This window comes from Anser brachyrhynchus (assembly GCF_964034855.1).
Source record: "Anser brachyrhynchus genome assembly, chromosome: W".
Taxonomy (NCBI): domain Eukaryota; kingdom Metazoa; phylum Chordata; class Aves; order Anseriformes; family Anatidae; genus Anser; species Anser brachyrhynchus.
Genome location: NC_137704.1, coordinates 24,774,706 through 24,794,343, shown reverse-complemented (window position 1 = coordinate 24,794,343; position 19,638 = coordinate 24,774,706). Strand labels below are relative to the sequence as shown.

General features: G+C 47.3%; 2 protein-coding genes across 2 annotated transcripts in view; one reads left to right on the top strand and one right to left on the bottom strand.

Moving 5' to 3' along the window:
• The window catches only part of LOC308184797 (uncharacterized protein), a 383,809-nt gene that overhangs the window by 11,117 nt on the left and 353,054 nt on the right, over positions 1-19,638 (top strand). The gene's annotated exons all lie outside the window — the stretch shown is intronic.
• On the bottom strand, positions 4,311-19,605 carry LOC308184795 (uncharacterized protein). The gene is made up of 3 exons (XM_080572367.1): positions 19,564-19,605; positions 18,416-18,520; positions 4,311-13,531 (listed from the first exon to the last, which is right to left on the bottom strand). The coding sequence occupies exon 3, from the start codon at positions 13,240-13,242 to the stop codon at positions 12,544-12,546; it is 699 nt and encodes a 232-aa protein (XP_080428493.1). The 5' UTR covers positions 13,243-13,531; positions 18,416-18,520; positions 19,564-19,605; the 3' UTR covers positions 4,311-12,543.

Below are 19,638 nucleotides of genomic sequence, written 5' to 3'. Positions count from 1 at the left end.
TCCAGCTCCAGCTCCTGCAGCCGCTCCGGCTCCAGCCCCTGCAGCAGCTCCGGCTCCTGCAGCTGCTCCCACTCCTGTGGCTGGGTCAGAGAAACGAGCTGTAGCAGTGCAAGTTGACCCCGCAGAGGGTATTCCAACCCCTGTGGCAGACCCTGTGGCTGGGTCAGAGAAACGAGCTGTAGCAGTGCAAGTTGCCCCTGTAGACAAGGTGAAAAAATGGTATAGAGGCTCAGGTCGTTTAGAACGCAGACAGTCTTCTGCTAGGTCTGGGCATAGAGAAGACGAGGCTGGGCCATCAAAGGTGCAGGAGACTGAAGATGAGGATGGGGATGTTGAAAAATCAACAGTAACTACCCGGACTCTATACCAGCGTGAGCTACGAGATGTGCGAAAAGATTTTGGTTGCTGTATAGGTGAGCAGCTTGTCACCTGGCTGCTCTGGTGCTGGGACACTGGAGCCAATTATGTGGAATTAGAGGGCAAGGAAGCCAGGCGGCTGGGATCCCTTGCTAGGGACGCATGCATTGACAAAGCAATTGGAGATGGAGCATGATCTAGCAGCCTCTGGAGGCGTCTCCTGTCAGCTGTGCAGGAAAGGTATCCCTTCAAGGAAGAACTTGTATGTCTACCAGGCAAATGGACCACCATGGAGAAGGGAATTCAGTACCTGAGGGAATTAGCCGTACGGGAAGTAATTTATAAGGACCTAGACGACGCACAAACATCCACAGATCCAGATGCAGTCCAGTGTACACCACCCACGTGGCGGAAGTTTGTACGTAGTGCACCATCATCATATGCCAGCTCATTGGCAATACTAACCTGGAAAGAGGAGGAGAATCCCCCAGTGAATGAAGTGACTAAAATACTCCGGCAGTACGAAGGAAATCTCTCCTCTTCCCTACAGGCCTGTGTCTCAGCTGTGGAGAAACTCTCTGAAGAGGTCCACCAACTTAAAGAGAATTTATCTTCCCCTCCACCTGAACGAACCCGTGTCCACCAGCTAAAAGAGAATACTTTGGAGAAACTTTCTGAAAAGATCCACCAACTTGAAGAGAGATTATTTTCCTCCCCACCTGTACAAACCAGTGTCTCAGCTATTAGGGGTAAACGTTCATCTATGCAAGGAAGACAATATGGTGGGTACACACACCGTGCCACCTTGTGGTTTTACCTACGTGGCCATGGAGAGGACATGAGAAAATGGGATGGAAAATCTACCGCGACCCTAGAGGCATGGGTACGTGAATTGCAAAAGAAAACAATTGGGAAAAAGGGGTTCTCTGAAAAGTTTGCTGCTCCAACTTCCAGCAGGCAGTCCTTTAAACACAGAAACGAAGATTCTGACCAGGACTAGAGGGGCCCTGCCTCCAGCCAGGGGGGGGAAAGGGACAATCGAGTTTATTGGACTGTGTGGATTCGATGGCCTGGCACGTCAGACGCACAGAAGTATAAGGCTTTAGTAGACACCGGTGCACAATGTACTCTAATGCCATCAAGCTATAAAGGGCCAGAGCCCATCTGTATTTATGGTGTGATGGGGGGATCCCAGCAGTTAACTGTATTGGAGGCTGAAGTGAGTCTAACCGGTAATGAGTGGCAAAAGCACCGTATTGTGACTGGCCCAGATGCTCCGTGCATCCTTGGCATAGACTATCTTAGAAGAGGATATTTCAAGGACCCAAAAGGGTTCCGCTTGGCTTTTGGCATAGCTGCCTTGGAGACAGAGGACATTAAACAGTTGTCTACCTTGCCCGGTCTCTCAGAGGACCCTTCTGTTGTGGGGTTGCTGAGGGTTGAAGAACAGCAAGTGCCGATCGCTACCACAACTGTGCACCGGCGGCAATATCGCACCAACCGAGACTCCCTGAGTCCCATCCATAAGCTAATTCGTCAACTGGAGAGCCAAGGAGTGATCAGCAAGACTCATTCACCTTTTAATAGTCCCATATGGCCAGTGCGAAAGTCTAATGGTGAGTGGAGACTAACAGTGGACTATCGTGGCCTGAACGAAGTCACGCCACCGCTGAGTGCTGCAGTGCCGGACATGCTAGAACTCCAGTATGAACTGGAATCAAAGGCAGCCAAGTGGTATGCCACAATTGATATCGCTAATGCATTTTTCTCCATCCCTCTAGCAGCAGAGTGCAGGCCACAGTTTGCTTTCACTTGGAGGGGAGTCCAATACACCTGGAATCGGCTGCCCCAGGGGTGGAAACACAGCCCTAGCATTTGCCATGGACTGATCCAGTCTGCGCTGGAGCAGGGGGAAGCTCCTGAACACCTGCAGTACATCGATGGCATCATTGTGTGGGGTGACACAGCAGAGGAAGTTTTCGAGAAAGGGAAGAAAACAGTCCAAATCCTTCTGAAGGCTGGTTTTCCCATAAAACAGAATAAAGTCAAAGGACCTGCACGAGAGATCCAGTTTTTAGGAATAAAATGGCAAGATGGACGCCGTCAAATCCCAATGGATGTGATCAACAAAATAACAGCTATGTCTCCACCAACTAGCAAAAAAGAAACACAAACTTTCCTAGGTGTCGTGGGGTTTTGGAGAATGCATATTCCAAATTACAGTCTGATTGTAAACCCGCTCTACCAAGTAACCCGTAAGAAGAATGCTTTTGAATGGGGCCCTGAGCAACGACAAGCCTTTGAACAAATTAAGCAGGAAATAGTTCATGCAGTAGCCCTTGGGCCAGTCCGAACAGGACCAGATGTAAAGAATGTGCTCTACACTGCAGCCGGGGAGAATGGTCCCACCTGGAGCCTCTGGCAGAAAGAACCTGGGGAAACTCGAGGTCGACCCCTGGGGTTTTGGAGTCGGGGATACAGAGGATCTGAGGCCCGCTATACTCCAACTGAAAAGGAGATATTGGCAGCATATGAAGGAGTTCGATCTGCTTCGGAAGTGGTCGGTACTGAAGCACAGCTCCTCCTGGCACCCCGACTGCCGGTACTAGGCTGGATGTTCAAAGGAAGGGTCCCCTCTACACATCATGCAACTGATGCCACATGGAGCAAGTGGGTTGCACTGATTACTCAGCGGGCTCGAATAGGAAACCCCAGTCGCCCAGGAATCTTGGAGGTGATTATGGACTGGCCAGAAGGCAAATACTTTGGGATATCATCAGAGGAGGAGGTGGTCCGTGCTGAAGAAGCCCCACTGTACAACAAGCTACCGGAAAATGAGAAGAAATATGCCCTGTTCACTGATGGGTCCTGTCGTATTGTGGGAAAGCATCGGAGATGGAAAGCTGCTGTATGGAGTCCTACACGACGAGTTGCAGAAGCTGCTGAGGGAGAAGGTGAATCGAGTCAGTTTGCAGAAGTGAAAGCTATTCAGCTGGCTTTAGATATTGCTGAACGAGAAAAGTGGCCAGTTCTCTATCTCTATACTGATTCATGGATGGTAGCAAATGCCCTGTGGGGGTGGTTACAGCAATGGAAGCAGAACAACTGGCAGCGCAGGGGTAAACCCATCTGGGCTGCTGCATTGTGGCAAGATATTGCTGCCCGGGTAGAGAACCTGGTTGTAAAGGTACGCCATGTAGATGCTCATGTGCCCAAGAATCGGGCTACTGAAGAACATCAAAACAACCAGCAGGTGGATCAGGCTGCTAAGATTGAAGTGGTTCAGGTGGACCTGGACTGGCAACATAAAGGTGAATTATTTATAGCCTGATGGGTCCATGACACCTCAGGCCATCAAGGTAGAGATGCAACATACAGATGGGCTCGTGATCGAGGGGTGGACCTGACCATGGACACTATAGCACAGGTTATTCATGACTGTGAAACATGTGCTGCAATCAAGCAAGCCAAGCGGTCAAAGCCTCTTTGGTATGGAGGACGATGGCTGAAATATAAATATGGAGAGGCCTGGCAGATTGATTACATCACACTCCCTCAAACCCGCAACGGCAAGCGCCACGTACTTACAATGGTGGAAGCAACCACCGGATGGCTGGAAACATATCCTGTGCCCCATGCCACCGCCCGGAACACTATCCTGGGCCTTGAAAAGCAAGTCCTATGGCGACATGGCACCCCAGAGAGAATTGAGTCAGACAACGGGACTCATTTCCGAAACAACCTTATAGACACTTGGGCCAAAGAACACGGTATTGAGTGGGTGTATCACATCCCTTATCATGCACCAGCCTCCGGGAAAGTTGAACGATACAATGGACTGTTGAAGACTACACTGAAAGCAATGGGTGCTGGGACATTCAAAAATTGGGATACGCATTTGGCAAAGGCCACCTGGTTAGTCAATACTAGGGGATCTGCCAACCGAGCTGGACCTGCCCAATCAAACCTGTTACGCACTGTAGAAGGGGATAAAGTTCCTGTAGTGCATGTAAGAAACATGCTGGGTAAAACAGTCTGGGCTACTCCTGCCTCAGGAAAAGGCAAACCCATTCGTGGGATTGCTTTTGCTCAGGGACCTGGATGCACTTGGTGGGTAATGCAAAAGAATGGGGAGGTCCGGTGTGTACCTCAAGGGGATTTGATACTGGGTGAGAATAGCCCATGAGTTGAATTGTAGTATGTTAATTATTATATAATACTGTATGTCATCACTACCATGATTGCTATATATCATAGATGAAAATGGTGATTAATTACAAGGTATTGGAAAGAGTGTAACCTGAGCATGACATAAATGGTATGGAATAAGGGGTGGATATCTGTCCTGGTTTCAGTTAGGACAGAGTTAATTTTCCCTCATAGTAGCTGGTAGGGTGCTATGTTTTGGATTAGGATGAGAAGAGCGCTGATAACATGCTGATGTTTTAATTGTTGCAGAGCAGTGTTTACACCAGGCCAAGGACTTTTCGGCTTCTCGCTCTGTCCTGCCAGCGAGCAGGCTAGGGGTGCAGCAGGAGCTGGGAGGGGACAGACCCAGGACAGCTGACCCAAACTGGCCAAAGGGGTATTCCATACCATCTGACGTCATGCTAAACAATATATAGGGGTGGCTGGCCGGGGTGGGGGGGCCGGCTGCTCGGGGATAGGCTGGGCATCGGTCAGCGGGTGGTGAGCAATTGCATTGTGCATCACTTGTTTTCTTACACATTATTATTATTAATACTATTATCATTATCACTATTATTATTATTATTGTTATTATTATATTCCTGTCTTAATAAACTGTCTTTATCTCAACTCACCGGCTTCACTTTCCCGTTTCTCTCCCCCATCCCAGAGAGGGAGGGGGGAGGGTGAGCGAACGGCTGTGTGGTGTTTAGCTGCCAGCCGGGTTAAACCACAACAATGGAATTGGCTCAAACAACTATTTTGTTTTATTATTATAATAATAGTGATATTGTGTGTTTTAATTTGTTTGCTTATTCCTTGTATTAATCCCTGTATAGCATCTTCTGAAAATCGAAGTTTTTAACAGAAATGATTATTCCCCAATGCATCTGAAGAGAAATATTGCACCCTAGTGTTGAAAAGACTCAAGAACCTGAGGAAGTGCAAAAACAATAGAAGTAAGAAAAGAAGAGGGGGGAATCGTGAGAAACCAAGTTGTGTTTTTGCAGCAGAACTTGTTTTCGAGACAGAATGTGTTTTTGCAGTAGAGAACTAATTTTCTGTATTCCAAGGTAGTTGTGTAGTCATAACAAGGAGAAATGCTAAGTAGATAAGTGGACAGCAGAAGGCCCCACTGTTCCAAAATAAGGTGGAAGACTGAGAAAAACAGGATGAGCAGTGTAAGAATAGTAAAAAAAACAAAGATCACAAGTTCTCTAATTACAAGAAAAGAGAAAAAAAAAAGAGAAGAGAGGAGAAATTAAAGGTTGATCAAATAAAATTGTACATATATGGTATGGAAAGGCGTCGAGTAGCTTGTGAACCTGTAGTACTCAGCCAATGAGGAAACAGGGGAGGTGATCACATGTCGGGTAATAGGGAATATAAGGTTATGATATGCTTTCTGTGGGGCGCTCCTATTTGCAGGACACCTGCCATTGCAATCGCGAATAAAATAGCTTCACAAAAGATCCTGTCTGAAGAAAATTATTGAGATTTTTCTCACACCCACAAGTGCAAGGACAATTGGATAGACAATGTTTTGAGTAAGTATCATAGAATCATAGAATATCCCGAGTTTGAAGGGACCCATAAGGATCATCTAGTCCAACTCCTGGCACCACACAGGTCTGCCCAAAAGTTTAGACCATGTGACTAAGTGCACAGTCCAATCGTTTCTTAAATTCAGACAGGCTTGGTGCAGTGACTGCTTCCCTGGGGAGCCTGTTCCAGTGTGCGATCACCCTCTTGGTGAAGAACCTCTTCCTGATGTCCAGCCTAAACTTCCCCTGCCTCAGCTTAACACCATTCCCGCGGGTCCTATCACTGTTGTTTACAGTGAATAGGTCACCTGCCTCTCCACTCCCCCTTGTGAGGAAGTTGTAGACCGCGATGAGGTCCCCCCCTCAGCCTCCTCTTCTCCAGGCTGAACAGGCCCAGTGCCCTCAGCCGCTCCTCATATGTCTTCCCCTCTAGGCCCTTCACCATCTTCGTCGCCCTCCTCTGGACACTCTCCAACAGTTTCACGTCCTTTTTGTACTGTGGTGCCCAGAACTGCACACAGTACTCGAGGTGAGGCCGCACCAGCACACAGTAGAGCGGGACAATCTCTTCCCTCGACCGACTAGCAATGCCGTGCTTGATGCACCCCAGGATACGGTTGGCCCTCCTGGCTGCCAGGGCACACTGCTGGCTCATATTCAACTTGCTGTCAACCACAACCCCCAGATCCCTCTCTGAGGGGTGCTCCCCAGCATCTCATCGCCCAGTCTGTACGTATAGCCAGGGTTGCCCTGTCCCAGGTGCAGGACCTGGCACTTTTGTTAAACTTCATGTGGTTGGTGATCGCCCAGCTCTCCAGTCTGTCCAGATCTCTCTGCAAGGCCTTTCCACCCTCATCAGAGTCCACAGCTCCTCCAAGTTTGGTGTCGTCGGAAAATTTGCTCAAAACACCTTCTAGTCCTACATCCAAATCATTTATAAAGACAATGAAGAGGGCTGGCCCTAAAATGGAGCCTTGTGGGACCCCACTGGTGACTGGCCACCAGCATGATATAACCCTGTTTACCATAACGTTTTGAGCCCTACCTGTCAGCCAATTGCTCACCCATCGTATGATGGTTTTGTTAAGTTGTATGCTGAACATTTTGTCCAGTAGGATCCTATGGGAAACCATGTCAAAAGCCTTGTTGAAGTCCAAAAAGATCACATCAGCTGGTTTCCCTTGATCGACTAGATGGGTGATCTTATCATAAAAGGAAATCAGATTTGTTAGGCAGGACCTACCCCTTGTGAACCCATGTTGGCTGGGGCCCATGACTGCATTGTCCCCCAGGTGTGCCTCAATAACTTCAAGAATCATCTTCATAATTTAACCAGGCACTGATGTGAGACTGACAGGCCTGTAATTACTAGGGTCTTCTTTCTTACCCTTCTTGAAAATTGGGACAACATTTGCCAGCTTCCAGTCCAATGGGACCTCTCCAGATTCCCAAGATCACTGAAAAATAATTGAGAGAGGTCCTGCGATGACATCAGCCAACTCTTTGAGCACCCTGGGATGGATCCCATCTGGACCCATGGACTTGTATGGATCCAGGTGGAGCAGCAAATCCCGCACACGTTCAGGGTCGGTTGGGAGTTTGTCATTCCCTCCGTCATGGTCCTCCAGCTCAGGGCACCCTGGGTCCTGAAGCCCATCATCAGCATTGAAGACAGAGGTGAAGAAGGCATTAAATGTCTCTGCTTTGCCTATGTCCTTGTCTGTGAGGTGACCTTCCCCATCAAGTAGCGGACCTCTGTTTTCTTTGGTTCTCCTTTTTCTGTTAACATATCTAAAAAAAACTTTTTTATTGTCTCTCACAGACATGGCCAGCTTCAACTCTAGTTGGGCTTTGGCCACACAAATTTTCTCCCTACAAACGCAAACAGTGTCCCTGTATTCCTTCCTCGTCGCCTGACCCTCCTTCCAGTAGCCGTACACTTTCTTTTTTCGCCTAAGCTCCAGTAGAAGATCCCTGGTCAGCCATGCTGGCCTTCTGCCCCGCCTGCCTGCCTTCCGATATTTTGGAATTGCCTGATCCTGTGCTTTTAGGAGGCAGTGCTTAAAGATTGACCAGCACTAATGGATGCCAATGCCTTCAAAAGCAGCTTCCCAGGGGATCTTAATAACTAGTTCCCTGAGCAGCCTGAAGTCTGCTTTCCCCATATCCAGGCCTGAAGTTTTGGTGGCAGTTTTCCTTCTGTCACCATAAATTCTAAACTCAACCACTTCACGGTCACTATGGCCGAGACAGCCGCCAATTGCCACGTCTCCCACTCGCTGTTTTCCAGCAACAGATCAAGGAGGGCACCTTTCCTAGTTGGCTCCCTTAGCACCTGCACCAGGAAGTTATCATCTAGGTGCTTTATGAACCTCCTGGACTTGCTCGTGTCGGCCGTGTGGTGATCCCAGTTGACGTCTGGCAAGTTGAAGTCCCCCATAAGGACAAGGGGAGTTGATCTCGAGGCATCTCTTAGTTCTGCAAAGAATAATTCATCGGCATTGTCGTCCTGTCCGGGTGGTCTGTAATAGACTCCCACAACGACATCCCCTTTATTTGTTCGTCCCTTAATCCTTACCCAGAGGCTCTCAACTTTGCTATCCCCAACTTGAAGTTCCACTCAGTCCAGCCCATGCTTCACATACATCGCCACCCCGCCACCTCGCCTACCCTGCCTGTCCCTCCTGAAGAGCCTGTAACCATCTATTGCAGCACACCAGCCACAGGACTCATCCCACCAGGTTTCGCTTATGCCGATGATGTCGTAGCTGTGGGACTGGGCCAAGACTTCTAGCTCATCCATTTTATTCCTCATACTGCGTGTGTTTGTGTAGAAGCACTTCAAATGCGCTTCCCTACACACAGCACCTTGTGGAGCCGACCAAAGGACCTCACTGGCACACAGTCCCTCTGATTCTAGCGCACCATCCCTTAGCTCATCACCGGCATGCCTGGTTTTAAGTAAAACGTTAGTATTGCGTGTTATAAGAAGGAGCCCAGATACTAACAATTCAGATGCTTCATTTGCAACTATAAAGCAGGGAGCCACCGAGCCCTATATAAAATTTCTGGATTGTTTGCAGAATGTTTTAGAACGTCAGGTGGAGAATCCTGCCGCACGGGAGATTCTACTGTGACAACTGGCAATTGAAACCGCTAATGCAGACTTTAGGAAAATTTTGCGATCTATTAAAACCACTAACCCCACTATAACCGATATGATCAAAGCCTGCCAGGATGTAGGAACAGAGACCCACGAGATGTCGCTGTTGGCTGACGCTTTATCCTCGCATGTCACAGTGGGGCTGGCACAAAAGGCCAATTGTTTTAATTGTGGAGAGCCGGGTCATCTCAAGCGAAACTGTAAAAAACAAAACAAACAAACAAAAAAAACAACACCCTAAAATCGAGTAAAGACCCATCCACTAGACCGACGCGGCCGTGCCCTCGATGTGGGAAGGGTCTTCACTGGGCGAGTGAATGCCAATCCAGGTTTCATGTGAACGGTCGGCCTTTAAATAGGCAAAAGAGCGCAAGACCACGTGACAATAGCAAGTACGGTTCAGACCCCAGCTCCAATTGTGCCGCCCGCGCCCTCTGACCAGCTACCTCAGGCAGTGCCAGATTGGACCTGGCCACCTCCCAGCCTGTCACCCTGAAAGATGCCTCAGTCATCTTAATTCCTACAGGAGTCAGAAGGCCTTCAGGGGGAGGAAAAAGTGCTTTGCTATTAGGACGCTCCTCAGTTACCAGGATGGGACTTTTTGTTCTCCCGGGTGTTATTGATGCTGATTATAAAGGGGAAATCAAAATTATGACACGGACACCATCACCTCCCTGCCACATCCCACAAGGTCAAAGGATTGCACAATTAGTGCCTTTTCATTCACTGGCTGGAACGAGTGAAGTGTCTTGTTCAGGGGGATTTGGCAGCACAGGTGCTCCAGCGATTCTGTGGTCCTGTTTGTCAGTTGGCCCTTATTGACTTGTATGGTTGACGGTCTCCAGATGGCAGGATTAGTGGACACTGGAGCTGATGTGAAAACAACCGAGTTTCAAAGGGCCCAGATGGCCAGCTAGCCCGTACTGCCCCTTATGTGTTATCAGTGCCCTGCACATTATGGGGTTGAGATGTTTTAAGTCAGTGGGGCCTCATGCTGCAGACACATTTTCATTAAGGGCCATTGACAGGCAGCAACCAATCCAGCTAACATGGAAAAGCAAACAACCCATTTGGATTGATCAGTGGCCCTTAAAGAAGGAAAAGATGCTGCCGCTAAGAGAATTGGTTAAGGAACAACTAGAAACAGGCCATATAGTGCCTACGAGAAGTCCCCGGAACACTCCAGTTTTTGTGATCCTTAAGAAGTCAGGAAAGTGGCGATTGTTACAGGACTTGAGGGCAATTAATGCTGTAATAGAACCGATGGGAGCCTTGCAGCCTGGGGTCCCATCTCCTGCAATGATACCAGAAAATTGGCCCACAATAGTTATTGATTTGAAAGACATTTTCTTACCATACGGCTCCACCCCAAGGATGCTCTGAGATTTGCTTTTTCAGTTCCATCAGTAAATTGTCAGAGCCCGGTGCAGCGTTATCACTGGACTGTACTCCGTCAAGGAATGTTAAATAGCCCTACTATTTGTCAACTGACGGTGACGTCTGCACTTCATCCTGTGCAAAAGGCTTGGCCTCAAGCAGTTATATACCACTATATGTATGATCTTTTAATCACAACAGAGAGCTCTAACGAATTGCCACATGTGGTCACACAAGTACAGGAAGCAGTTACCTCAATAGGATTGCAAGTGGCCAAAGAAAAGGTTCAATCCATTTCTCCATGCAAGTATTTGAGATGGAAGATAACAACCCAAACTATCCATCCGCAGCAGATTTGAATTATACCACAAGTAAAAACACTAAATGAATTGCAGAAATTATTAGGTACTATAAACTGGCTCCGACCATTGTTAGGCATCGCTACACAGGAGCTTCACCTTTTGTTTCAGCTTTTAAAGCGGGATCCCGATCTCACATCTCCACGCAGATTAATGGCAGAAGCCCAAGCCTGCTTAGACAAATTTGCTAGTGAATTGCAGAACCAATATAGTCATCGCATTTTTGCGCTAATTCTAAAATGGGTATTTTTGCCTCATGCCTTTTTGAAGACAGTAACATCTCAGGTTGAACTGTTCGCTGTGGTTATTCAGTGCACGCAACATCGATTACAGACTATTAAGGCAGAAGAACCTGCCTGTATTTATATACCATTGCCGAAGAAAAATTAGGAGTGGATATTAGCCAACTCCACATTAATGCAGATAGCTACTGCGGATTATGCAGGACAGTTCTCTGTTCCCATGCCAAAACACAAATTGTTATATAATCTTTGCAATGTCTCCATAGCCCCAACTATTATGCTCTCTCCTACCCCTCTAACTGATGCTGTTACTGTGTTTACAGATGGATCAGGAAAGACGCAACGTGCTGTTGTTGTGTGGCAGTAAGTACAATGGCAATCTGATGTGCAAGTAGTAATGGGGTTTCCACAAGTTGTGGAACTTGCTGCTGTAACCAGAGCCTTCCAAAAGTTTCATGACAAACAATTGAATGTAATAACAGATTCTTTATATGTTGCAGGACTCACACAAAGGATCGAGGGAGCATTCCTGAAAGAAGTGGATAATCCACTTTTGTTCACTCAATTGAAACAGCTGTGGTATTATGTCTCTCATCATACTATCCCCTATTTCATTACCCATGTGAGATCCCACACTGTGTTACCAGGACCAATCACAGAGGGAAATAATAAGGCAGAAGAGATGACTGTAGCTTTTGCAGCTCCTCAGCTATTCGAAAAAGCCAAATTATCACATCATTTTTTTCATCAAAATCAGAGAGCATTACAAAAAACAATTTCAATTAACAAAACAGCAGGCTCACAACATCATACTATCCTGTCGAGATTTCCAAGCTCTTACTCCTTTACTGGTTGTTGGTACCAACCCTAGAGGAATAACATCATTACAAGTTTGGCAGACCGATGTTACACACATCAGTTCAGTCGGTTGAAATATGTCCATGTCACTGTAGACACATTTTCATCTTACATAGTAGCTACTGCACACATGGGGGAGCACAGCAGACATACAAAATGACATTGGTTGTCAGCCTTTGCAACTATGGGGGGTGCCTCAGACAATAAAAACAGATAATGGTCCTGCATACACAGCGCATAACACTAAACTATTTTTTCAAGAATGGGGTATTCGACGCATTACAGGCATTCCTCATTCCCCAACCAGTCAAGCCATCATAGAACATACATATCAAACACTTAAACACATGCTTTATAAACAAAAAAGGGGGAATATCACAGAATCACAGAATTGTAGGGGTTGGAAGGGACCTTGAAAGATCATCGGGTCCAACCCCCCTGCCAAAGCAGGTTCCCTAGAGCAGGTTGCCCAGGTAGGCGTCCAGACAGGCCTTGAATATCTCCAGAGAAGGAGACTCCACAACCTCCCTGGGCAGCCTGTTCCAGTGCTCCGTCACCCTCACCGTGAAGAAGTTCTTTCGCTTGTTGGTATGGAACTTCCTGTGCTCCATCTTGTGGCCATTACCCCTTGTCCTGTCCCCACAAACCACTGAGAAGAGGTTGGCCAAATCCCTCTGTCTCCCACACCTCAGGTATTTATACACATTGATGAGATCCCCTCTCAGTCTTCTCTTCTCCAGGCTGAACAGACCCAGGTCTCTCAGCCTTTCTTCATAGGGAAGATGCTCCAGGCCCCGTATCATCTTTGTGGCCCTCCGCTGGACTCTTTCCAGGAGATCCCTGTCTTTTTTGTACCGGGGAGCCCAGAACTGGACACAGTACTCCAGGTGAGGCCTGACCAGGGCAGAGTAGAGGGGGAGGATCACCTCCCTTGACCTGCTGGCCACGCTCCTTTTAATGCACGCCAGGATCCCATTGGCCCTCTTGGCCATGAGGGCACACTGCTGGCTCATGGTCAACCTGTCGTCCACCAGGACCCCCAGGTCCTTCTCCTCAGAGCTCCTCTCCAGCAGGTCATCCCCCAGTCTGTACTGATACGTCCGGTTGTTCCTTCCCAGGTGCAGGACTCTACACTTGCTCTTGTTAAACCTCATTTGGTTACTTCCTGCTCAGCTCTCCAGGCGGTCCAGGTCTCGCTGAATGGCAGCACAGCCTTCTGGCGTGTCAGCCACTCCTCCCAGCTTTGTATCATCAGCATACTTGCTGAGGGCAGACACTATTCCCTCGTCAAGGTCGTCGATGAAGATGTTGAACAAGACCAGACCCAGCACCGACCCCTGGGGAACACCGCTAGTCACAGGGCTCCAGCCGGACTCTGCACCGCCGATCACCACCCTCTGAGCTCAGCCAGTCAGCAGTATGGGAGAGACTCCACAGGAACATCTATATAAAGCATTATTTGTTCTTAAGTTTTTAAATCGTGATGTTACAGGAACAATACATGTTGATCAGCATTTTGGATCCTCACCCATGCTCAAGGAATGACCGATGGTTAATGTGCGAAACATGGGGACAGGGCAATGGGAAGGTCCAGTACCATTAATAACCTGGGGATGTGGATATGCTTGTGTTTCCGCAGGTTCTGGCCCTCGCTGGATTCCCACTCGCTTTGTTCACCCCTTTTTAAAAGACACCCCACTGAAAATGATTATCATAATATTGAGCTTGATGATACCTAAAGTAATAACAATGCATGATCTGCGACTGCCAACAACTAATGTATAGTTAACATTGGCCCGTGCTATCAACCAATCAGAAATGCACATTGCTATGACCACTCCAAGTAATCCGTTCCGTACATGTTTAGTGGGTGTCCCTTTATCATCAGCAGAATGGGATATGCTGTATAATAATACAACAAAGCACAATTGTTCAACTACAAGCAGGTGGGAGCTTGAATGGTGGTGTAAAGCGACCTGGCGAAAACGGGAATCTCGGCCAGCAGGGTGGTATCATGGAAGTGATTCAGGTACAGGAATAGCATTTATGGGAAACTTCCCGGCAATGTCACTTAAAACTCAAGATTTAGAATTAATGGGATTGATCCAGGCCCTGTTTTGTTTTTATCTCAATTACAGCAGTGGTATATATATCAACAGAGCAGGTTTTGACGTTACTGGCATGGGGGGTCTACAGAAATAAGTCAGTATGGTGTAATTACATAGCACTGTTGGCATTGGCACCGGGAGATGTAGCATTGGGATTGCCAGATAATTTATTTTTTTTTTCATATGTGTGGATAGGGCCTGAAAAGGGGTTCCTGCAAAAGCCAATGGTGGACCGCGTACAATTGGTCATTTAACACTATTTCACCCTAATGTCCAAGAATTACAGAACATTACATGACAACAAAAAAGATCAAGTATCCAATTTGATCCATCCTGTGATTCCCATGTGGAATTCTGGAACACAGCACAACGAATCTTTGGTTCTTTAGCTCCTGCTATTGTGACAGCTAAAGCTTTAGCTACTCTTAATAAGTTAGGTTGTTGGTTAGCAAAAGAAAGCAATGCTATCAGCAATGCCGTAACTGGATTATTGATGGACGTAGATTCAATTCGACATGCTTCTTTACAAAATAGAGCAGCAATTGACTTTCTTTTGTTAGCCCAGGGCCATGGTTGCCAAGATTTTGAAGGTATGTGTTATATGAATCTTAGTGATCACTCCGAATCAGTGCATCAAAGCATCCAGAAGCTGAAAGGATTAACAAATCAATTACAGTTACAAACAGAATGTAATCCTTTGGGAATTTTGGTATGGCTCTGTGGAATAGGACCCTGGGCGAAACATGTGCTTATAGTAGTTATCATGTTAGTTGTAGCTTTTTGTAGTGCTTATGCTTTGTTTGCAGTGTATAATGTCATGTGTTCAACAGATTGTGAATCGTAGAATTAATAGGATGTTAGATACTGAAGCGTGTACTGCGATGTTATTAAAAAATATAACCTACAAAACAGGATCAAGAATTTGAATTACTGGCTTACTTAGCAATTGTAATAATCGAAGATGGGAACAGCATATTTACTGTAATAAACAAAAAAGGGGGAATTGTGGGATACATAATCATATAGAAAATGCATGTTTGATTAGCAATGTATATGGATAAATTGTGGGAAATGTAGAAAAAGTAGGTTTAATTAGGAATGTGGATAAGACTCGTGAGAATCCAGGAAGGGAGTTCTGAAGACAAGAGAAATGTGGAGGATGAGAGTCACCATGGAGCCTGAGGCATACATAAATAACAAGAGGAGATAAGAGCAAGGACTGCTACAAGGCCCAAGAAAGAGGAAAGTAATGAAGTGTTGACCAAAACTTGTCATGGGAATAGGAGGTTGCAATCAGGTACCTACCAGCCTGAGAAATACAAGAATCAAAGGACTGTAAAGGGGGGCTGGAGGGTTTTGTGGAACAAAAAACCTCTGGAAGGAAAGTGTATAAAAGCAGCATAGCCGGGTTGCAATAAAGATTCTTACTTGATCACAGTAAGAGTCTGTGCACTCAGTCGCCGCACCATAGTACACCATGGGCTGCAGGGGGGCAACCTGCTTCACCATGGTCCTCACCACAGGCTGCAGGGGACTTCTGCTCCGGCACCTGGAGCACCTCTACCCCTCCTTGTTCACTGACCTTGACATATGCAAGGCTGTTCCTCACTCCTCTCACTCTCCCAGCTGCTGTGTGTGGCGCAGTGTTTTTTTTCCCTTTCTTAAATATACTCTCACAGAAGTGCAAACAATAATGCTTATTGGCCCGGCTCTGGCCAGCACTGGGGCCCTTATCTAACATGGGGCAGCTTCTAGATTCTTCTCACAGAAGCTACACCTATGGCCCCCTGTTACCAAAACCTTGCCACGTAAACCCACTACATTCCACCCCTCGCCTCTGTGAAAAGCATATTTAAGAATAATCCGAATATACTCTTACTTTACAATCATCACAACACGGACAAAGTGGATAATTTGCACACACTCCACCCCTCATCCCTTCACAACACTAATATGAAACATTCCTCACAATTACTGCTTTCTTGAAATCTTCACAACTATTACATTCATAAAAAAAACATCCAGTCCATGTTTTGCCCGTTACTTCTCGAGCCCCACATTGGGCGCCCAAAAGGACTGTGGTGTTTTTTAGTCACAGAATCACAGAATCACAGAATCGAAGGGGTTGGAAGGGACCTCGAGAGATCATTGGGTCCAACCCCTCCTGCAGGTTCCCTAGAGCAGGCTGCCCAGGTAGGTGTCCAGACAGGCCTTGAATATCTCCAGAGAAGGAGACTCCACAACCTCCCTGGGCAGCCTGTTCCAGTGCTCCGTCACCCTCACCGTGAAGAAGTTCTTTCGCATGCTGGTACGGAACTTCCTGTGCTCCATCTTGTGGCCATTACCCCTTGTCCTGTCCCCACAAACCACTGAGAAGAGGTTGGCCAAATCCCTCTGTCTCCCACACCTCAGGTATTTATACACATTGATGAGATCCCCTCTCAGTCTTCTCTTCTCCAGGCTGAACAGACCCAGGTCTCTCAGCCTTTCTTCATAGGGAAGATGCTCCAGGCCCCGTATCATCTTTGTGGCCCTCCGCTGGACTCTTTCCAGGAGATCCCTGTCTTTTTTGTACCGGGGAGCCCAGAACTGGACACAGTACTCCAGGTGAGGCCTGACCAGGGCAGAGTAGAGGGGGAGGATCACCTCCCTTGACCTGCTGGCCACGCTCCTTTTAATGCACGCCAGGATCCCATTGGCCCTCTTGGCCATGAGGGCACACTGCTGGCTCATGGTCAACCTGTCGTCCACCAGGACCCCCAGGTCCTTCTCCTCAGAGCTCCTGTCCAGCAGGTCACCCCCCAGCCTGTGCTGATACGTGTGGTTGTTAGTCAAGTTAGTTGAGCAGGCAGCCGAGCTCCACCGCAACCACTCTCTCACTCCCCCTCCTCAAAGGGAAAGGGGGAGAAAATATGATGCAAAGGTCTCAAGAGTTGAGATAAGGACGGGGAGATCGCTCAACAATTATCATGATGGGCAAAACAGACTCAGAGTAGGGAGACAGTAAGATTTATTACCTATTAATGATAAGCTAGAGAAGTAAGAAAAAAAGGAAAGAAACCAAAAATGCCTTCCTCCCATCCACCCTCTTTCACCTCCTCCCCCTGAGCGGCGCAGGGGAATGGGGGAATGAGGGTTACGGTCAGTCTATAGCACTTCGTCTCCGCCGCTCCTTCTCGGTCACTCTCTTCCCCTGCTCCAATGTGGGGTCCCTCCCACGGGATGCAGATCTTGCTGAACTGATCCTGCGTGGGCTTGTAGTGGGTTTACATGGCAAGGTTTTGGTAGTGGGGGGGGTCATAGGGGTGGTTTCTGCGAGAAGAATCTAGAAGCTGCCCCATGTTAGATAAGGGCCCTGCCGCTGGCCAGAGCTGGGCCAATAAGCATTATTGTTTGCACTTCTGTGAGAGCATATTTAAGACAGGTAAAAGAAAAAAACAAACTGCTGGGGAACAGCAACTGGGAGAAAGAGAGGAGTGAGAAACAGCCTTGCAGATGCCAAGGTCCGTGAGGAAGGAGGGGGAGAGGTGCTCCAGGCACTGGAGCAGAAGGCCCCTGCGGCCTGTGGTGAGAACCATGGTGAAGCAGGCTGTCCCCCCTGCATCCCATGGTGTACCATGGTGGAGCAGGGTTCCGTGGAGGAGACCATGGTGGAGCAGGTGAACCTGCACTTTATGAGGCTGCGGCCTGTGGAAGACCCCTGCCGGAGCAGATTCCGGGCCCGACCTGTAGCCCGTGGAGAGGAGCCCACGCAGGGGCAGGTGACCTGGCAGGAGCTGCTGCCCGTGGGGGACCCAGGTTGGAGCAGTTTGCTCCTGAGGGATGGACGCCGTGGTATGGACAGTAGGAGGAGTCCTTTCTGCCTTTTGTGATCTGATGATCTGGATGAATTTCCAAAACATCTGTTTGTGATCTACTTGGATGAGAGTCATAGGAAACGTTAATTTTACTAGGTATTTTAGAAACAGATGGAATGTCGTTTATTTCCTTCAGAATTGGAGCACTGTCAAAATTCCTCATTTAAATTTCTTTATAATGAAAGTTTTTGTGGCTGTGCTCTACAGTGGAGTTCCTCGATCAGCAGAACTAAGCTGTGGGTGGCACAAAACCATGTTTAACTTTTTATTTCTGATTTTCCTGCTTCACACTCAAAACTGCTCCAGATGCATTAAAATTTCCAGGTGTTTCCAACTCATTCAAGGATTCTTTTTTTCCTTACCTCTTCTTCCAGGTGGGTCATGTCCTCTCTCAGATCCCTCTGTTGATTAGACTAGTACCAGGCTGAAAAGCATAGGTTGAACTGAAGGAGGCTTATGTAGAAATCCTGTCAGAAATAAAATTAACCTTAGTAGTTGTGGTAGTTTTACCTTGCTAGGCAGCTGAACTCCACCACAACCGCTCTCTCACACCCCCTCCTCAGAAGAGGAGGGGAAGAAGAAAAGGAAAGAAAACAACTCACAGATTGAGATAAGGATAATTTAATTAAAGGAAAAATAATTATTAAGGAAAAATTATTAATAATTACATAATTTAGCTAAAGGGAAAAGGGAAAGGGAAAAAGGGAAAACAAACAAACAAGCAAAGGCCATGTGGAAGTGCAGAGGAAAGAAATTACTCTCTACTTCCCACCAACGAGCGATGCTTGACCACGTCCTTGAAGCAGGGCCTCAACGCACTTAGCCATTGTTCGGGCAGACAGATGTTTTCACGAGAGCCCACCCCTCCCCTCTCCTTCCTTTTTCCACCTTTTATTGCTGAATGTGACATCATATGGTATGGAATATCCCTTTGGTTGGTTTAGGTCAGCTGCCCTGGCGATGTCCCCTCCCCACCTCTTGCCCACCCCCAGCCTGCTGGCTCCTTGGGGGGAGGGAGGGATAGAGGGAGTCCTGATGCTGTGCTGTCCTGATTGCTCAGCAGCAGACACAACACTGGTGTGATACCACTGCTGTTTTAGCTACGAGTGCAGAGCACAGCACTGTATGGGCTGCTGCAGGGAAAGTTAACTCCATCCCAGCCAAACCCAGTGCAGTATTACCACAATTCTGCATGTAATCCCACTTAGTTAGTTTTTTAATGTTTAAATAAAATATTTGCTTCTTTCCAGTTGCCCGAGCTTGCAGATAAGGGGTGTGACTGGAAACAGGAGAAATAAGCTAAACCTTCTCTCCCTGGGGTATGGGAGTTGCACAATAAAGAGTTTTTTTTTTTTTGAGGCAATTTCTTGCTTTCAGTTATCTTGAAAGAACTTGACCGAAGCTTAAGAGCTACAGGATTCTGGAGAAAAAGGAAATGGAAAAAAAAATAAGATCTAATAAGACGAAATAAAAATATAGTGTTGCAGCTTTCGACAGCAAATTGGCCTACCACAGGACGGTCTATGCTGCGGAGAGTCCAGTTAGAAGGGATGTGTGTCCAGCCCAGTGGCAATGAGTCAAGATG